Here is a 5,480-nt window from a genome sequence, read left to right as displayed (position 1 = left end):
ATCCCGCCCCCTTGACCTGTCTGTCCTCCCTGGACTGACCTATCTCCTCCCTACCTCCCCACCTACACTCACCTTTACTGGCTCCATCCCCGCCTCTTTGACCTGTCTGTTTCCTCTCCGCCTCCCCCTCTCTCCCTATTTATTTCAGAACCCCCTTCCCCTCCCACTTCTGAAGAAGGGTCTAGGCCCGAAACGTCAGCCTTCCTGCTCCTATGATGCTTCTTCGTCTGCTGTGTTCATCCAGCTCTACACCTTGTTATCTCAGATTTTCCAGCATCTGCAGTTCCTACTATCAGTGGGACAGCAATCAGTTTGCCATTTCAGGGTTGTAATTTTCCAAAAATCTGTGTGTTCTGCAGAAGTACCAGACTATTGGAAAACTGCTAACATGACACCACTAGTCAAAATGGGAGAGAGGAAATAGCAAATAACTCTCGGTCTGTTTGGGGGGAGATTTTGGGGAGGGGTTTTCAGTGTGGGTGTGCTTTTGGAAAGAATGTGGTTCCCAGGAAGGGATCAGTTTGGGGTATAGTTTTGTTGGGGGTGGGGAGAAAAGATGTGATTTTGGGTGGGGGTTTTGGAGGGACGATTTCTTTGCGGGTGGGTCAGATTGAGAGATGGCTTCAAAGAGGTCTGTTTGGGGTTGGTTTCGGGGAAGAGGTTGATTTGGGAGTTGGTTTTCAGGGATTTTTTTTCTGGGGATGTGTGCAGGGCTTAGTTCGGGAGGTAGTTCCAGGAGTAGATTAGTTTAGGGGGTCAGTTCAGGGGTTGAGCTTAATTAAGCTGGGGGAGCAGGAGATGGTTTCAAAGGGGTAGTGTTAGTTTGGAGAATGGTTTAAAAGGATGTTTAGTTTGAGGGGTGGTTAGTTTAGGGATCAGTTTGGGAGGAGTTAGATTGGACAGGTTGATTTTGGGCGGGCTAGTTTTAGGTGGTCAGTTTGGAGGGGTAGGTTTTCAGGGATGGTTTCAGATAGGGTTAGTTTGGGGGAGGGTTGGTTTCAGAGGGGGTTATTTGGGGTATGTCAGTTCAGGGAAGGTTTTAATGAGGCTGGGGGACAGCAAGAGTAGTTCTGGAGTTGATTTTAGTGTGGGTTCTTTTGGGGAGTGGTTTCAGGGAGGAACGGTCCAGTTTGGTGGGAGGGTGGTAAGGTCAGAGTTAGTTTGGGGGATAGTTCAGTTTGGTGGTAATATGGGGTTGGTTCGGCTGGGGGGCGGGGTGATGGTAATAGTGTTAGTTTGGAGGATGGTTCGGCTTGGGGGTGGTGGTGGTGTGTTAGTATGGGGTATGGTTCGACTGGGGGGTGGTGGTGGTTGTGGCATTAGTTTGGAGGATGGTTCGGCTAGGGGGTGGTGGTTGTGTTAGTTTGGAGGGGGGGAAATAACAAGAACTGCTGGAAACAGAGACAACACAGTGTGGAGCTGGAGGAACACAGCAGGCCAGGCGGCATCAGGGGAGCAGGAAAGTTGACGTTTCGGGTCGCTGCTCCCCTGATGCTGCCTAACCTGCCGTGTTCCTCCAGCTCCACACTCCATTGTTTCTTAGTTTGGGGGAGGTTTTGGTTAGGCCGGCCGATGGTGGTTACCTATGATCACCGCCGCGTCCAGCTGTCGCAGTTGTCCGAGGAGTTTTCCCCGAGCCCGATAGATGGGCAGGTCTCTCCGCTGTTGATCAATCTCCATCTCCCGCGAGAGTGCATTGTCCCGCCTTTGGCCACACACGGACAATGATGTTTTGAACTTCTTAGCCGGAGGAGGCCGACTCTCCATTGACACGAGGACCCACAGTTGCACAGAAACCACTATGCTGCAGGCCGGAAATAGCCGAATCCGGCCGGAGGTAGCCGGGTCTGGACGGAAATACCCGATCTATACCGGAAATAGCCGATTCTGGCCGGATATATCCGAGTCTGAGACAACAAGGTGCAGGGCTGGATGAACACAGCAGGCCAAGCAGCATCATAGGAGCAGAGAGGCTGACGTTTCGGGCCTAGACCCTTCATCAGAAAAGGGGGAGGGGAAGGGGGTTTTGAAATAAATAGGGAGAGAGTGGGAGGCGGATAGAAGAGGGATAGAGGAGAGCCTGACCGAGTCTGACCGGATATGCGTGATCCTTGCCGGAAATGGAGTCGATGATGGATGATGGATGATGGATTCTCACAACGTTCGGGAGGGAGATTGTCAGAAGGAAGTGAGCTTTATATTACAGTAATGATAAATTATGGGCTCGGAAGGAATGTTAGGGTAATCATTAGCTTACTACAGCGAAGGGTAGAGTTATGCTTTTTCCGTCAGGATGGTTACAGTCTTCAGTTCATGAACTGAATGCACGGGTTCCTGCTCACTGCAGATGATTTGACTCTGAGCTACTCAATTGTTGGAACAGCTATTTAAGAACAAAACTTTCAGATCGCTGGCATCGATGACGGCACTATAACCGTCAACAGCCGTTATCGACCCTGCGAGCTTCCAAGCGAACATACCAATAGGAACAGGAACAAAAATAGAAATTGCTGGAAAAGTTCAGCAGGTCTGGCAGCATCTGTGGAGAGAAAAGCGTTAACGATTCTTGTCTAGTGACCGTTGCTCAGATCTGATGGTAGCTAGGAAAATATCAGTTTAAGTGCAGACGACAGGATGGAGGGGATAAGGAGTAAACGATAAACGGGGTTATGGGATAGAGCCCAAAGAGAGAGAAGAATAGTTAGACAAAGGAGTGGTTAACGATCTAACAAGAAGGTGAGTACTATTAATGGGGAATGTCTGTGGCTAACAGTGGGTTGTGTGTAATAGCGGCCTATGTCATAACAAGGCCTGATGTGTAGCAGTTGGGGTAGGGACATGGAGATTTTAGGCCCTAAAGTTGAACTCAATATTGAGCTCAGAAGGTTGCAGGGTTCCCAGATGGAAAATGAGGTGCTGTTCTTCTAGCTTGCACTGAGCTTTGCTGGAGTACTAAAGCAAACCTGAGACAGATGTTGGCCAGGGAATAGGGTGGTGTGTTAAAGTGACAGGCAACTGGAAGCTCAGGGGCTTTTTTTTTTTGTTTTTGCAGGCAGAATGTAGGTGTTGCAGAACAGGAGCTTGAGCCTGCTCTGGGATTCATTCAGATCTGCCATCCCCACGTCCACTGTTGTTTTATATAATCAGTGTGAGATCCAGACCCCTATCATTTGCAAATACTGTGGTGTATGTGTATACAGTAAACCTCATGGATACTCATAGTGTCAGATAAAGCATGAAGAAGAAAACTTGCTGACTTTTATTTATGTGCTCCTGGGATATTAGCAGCCTTGTCAATGCCAGCATTGAAAGCCACACCAAATGCCCTCCCTCAGCAGGCGAGTCAAATATTCTTCTCTTTGAACACCACTTGAAACAAGACTTGAGGTCAGTAAGGGCACAGAAAATACTTTGGGTGCGTGACTTTGATAATTTCATCAACAATGGTTCAGGAATACCATTATTGACTGAGCTAACTATGTCCTGAAGGACTTCTCAGCAGAGGGTCAGCAACAGCTCAAGTAGTGGCTCTCTTGCCTGTTTTACAAAGTTCCAGGTTCAAATTCCACCAGCACAATACTCAACACTAATGCTTGGTTGCATTATTACAGAGATGCTGCCTTTATTGGGGGGTACAATTAAAACCGAAGGAACTGCGAATGCTGTAAATCAGAAACAAAAACAAATTGCTGGAAAAGTTCAGCAGGTCTGGCAGCATCTGCAGAGAGAAATCAAAGTTAAAGTTTTGGGTCCAGTGACCCTTACTCATAACTCTCTCCACAGATTTCTCACTACAGATGCTGCCTGACCTGCTGAGCTTTTACAGCAATTTCTGTTTTCATTTCTGATTTACAGCATCCACAATTCATTTGTTTTTATTTTGACAAAACAAATTGGCTTAACTGTAACTAGTGAAATGCTTAACAAAATAAAATGTTAACTGCTACTAAATAACTGTTCCAAATATAGTAACATTCCATAAATACATCCTTGCCAAAAGCAAATTCAGTAAAATAGATTGTCTCACATACAGTTCTAGCAGCAGGAAGAGAACCCCAGCTTTTAGCAGTATCAGGGAGACCAAAATAGTATGCAGTATTCTAAAAATCGCTTCACCAATGTCCTGTACAACCACAACATGATGTCCCAACTCCTATACTCCATCTACTGACCAATGAAGGCAAGTGTGCCAAGTGCCTTCTTCACCACTTGGAGACAGGAAGGACTGTATATGCTGGAAGCTGGAGTCAATAAAAGTAGAGCTGGAAAAGCACAGCCGGTCAGACAGCATCCGAGGAGCAAGAAAGTCAATATTTCGGGCCGAAACGTTGACTTTCCTACTCCTTGGATGCTGTCTGACCAGCTGTGCTTTTCCAACTCTATTTTTATTGACACCTTTTTCATCACCCTGTCTACCCGCAACTACACGCTGAAGGAGCTATGCACCTACTTGTCTCAGTCACTCTTTGGCAACACGCCCCAGGGCCTGACCATACTGTATAAGCCCTGCACAGGTTTGCCTTACCAAAATGGAACACCTCGCATTTATCTAAAATAAATCTTCATCTGCCAGTCCTTGGCCCTTCTGATCAAGGTCCCATTGTACACTGAGATAATCTTCTTCACTGTCCACTACACCACCTATTTTGGTGTCATCTGCAAATTTACTAACCATACCACCAATATTCACATCCAATTTATTTGCATATATGATGAAAAACAGTGGAGCCAGCGCTGAAACTTGTGGCACACAGCAGATCACAGGCCTACAGTCTGAAATGCAATCCTCTACCACCACAATCTGTCTCCTACCTTCAAACCAATTTTGTATCCAATTGAATCAGAGATAGTAGGAACTGCAGATGCTGGAGAATCCGAGACAACAAGGTTCAAAAACCTCATCGTTCCCCAACCTCGCACTGCCCGCTTCTATCTCCTTCCCAAAATCCACAAACCTGAATGCCCTGGTCGACCCATTGTCTCCGCCTGCTCCTGCCCCACCGAACTGATCTCCAACTGTCTAGACTCCATTTCCTCCCCCTTGGTCCAGGAACTCCCTACCTATGTCCGTGACACCACCCACGCCCTCCACCTCCTCCAGAACTTCCAATTCCCCGGTCCCCAACACCTCATCTTTACCATGGATGTCCAGTCCCTCTACACCTGCATTCCCCATGCAGATGGCCTTAAGGCCCTCCGCTTCTTCCTGTCCCGCAGGCCCGACCAGTCCCCCTCCACTGATACCCTCATCCGCTTAGCCGAACTCGTCCTCACACTCAACAACTTCTCTTTCAATTCCTCCCACTTCCTACAGACAAAGGGGGTAGCCATGGGTACCCGCATGGGCCCAAGCTACGCCTGCCTCTTTGTAGGTTACGTGGAACAATCCCTCTTCCGTACCTACACCGGCCCTAAACCCCACCTCTTCCTCCATTACATTGATGACTGTATCGGCGCCGCCTCGTGCTCCCACGAGGAGC

The 5,480-nt window shown here is 47.9% G+C and overlaps 2 protein-coding genes across 3 annotated transcripts in view; one reads left to right on the top strand and one right to left on the bottom strand.

Moving 5' to 3' along the window:
* dhx33 (DEAH (Asp-Glu-Ala-His) box polypeptide 33) overlaps positions 1 to 1,870 on the bottom strand; it is a 68,534-nt gene extending 66,664 nt beyond the window's left edge. Inside the window, exon 1 of the mRNA XM_048612642.1 lies at positions 1,584 to 1,870. Coding sequence (XP_048468599.1) covers positions 1,584 to 1,767 — 184 coding nt within the window. The 5' untranslated portion in view covers positions 1,768 to 1,870. The remainder of the gene's footprint in view (positions 1 to 1,583) is intronic.
* A 204-nt stretch (positions 1,871 to 2,074) lies between these two features.
* The window catches only part of cct6a (chaperonin containing TCP1, subunit 6A (zeta 1)), a 46,315-nt gene continuing 42,909 nt past the window's right edge, over positions 2,075 to 5,480 (top strand). Inside the window, exon 1 of one of the 2 annotated variants that reach the window (XM_048612545.1) lies at positions 2,075 to 2,188. In XM_048612545.1, coding sequence (XP_048468502.1) covers positions 2,144 to 2,188 — 45 coding nt within the window. In that variant the 5' untranslated portion in view covers positions 2,075 to 2,143. The remainder of the gene's footprint in view (positions 2,189 to 5,480) is intronic. The other variant, XM_048612546.1, reaches the window with a different exon arrangement.

The sequence above is a fragment of the Rhincodon typus genome, chromosome 26 (assembly GCF_021869965.1).
Source record: "Rhincodon typus isolate 14 chromosome 26, sRhiTyp1.1, whole genome shotgun sequence".
Lineage (NCBI taxonomy): Eukaryota > Metazoa > Chordata > Chondrichthyes > Orectolobiformes > Rhincodontidae > Rhincodon > Rhincodon typus.
Note: the sequence above shows the minus strand (reverse complement) of the source record. Positions and strands in the feature narration are given on the sequence as shown.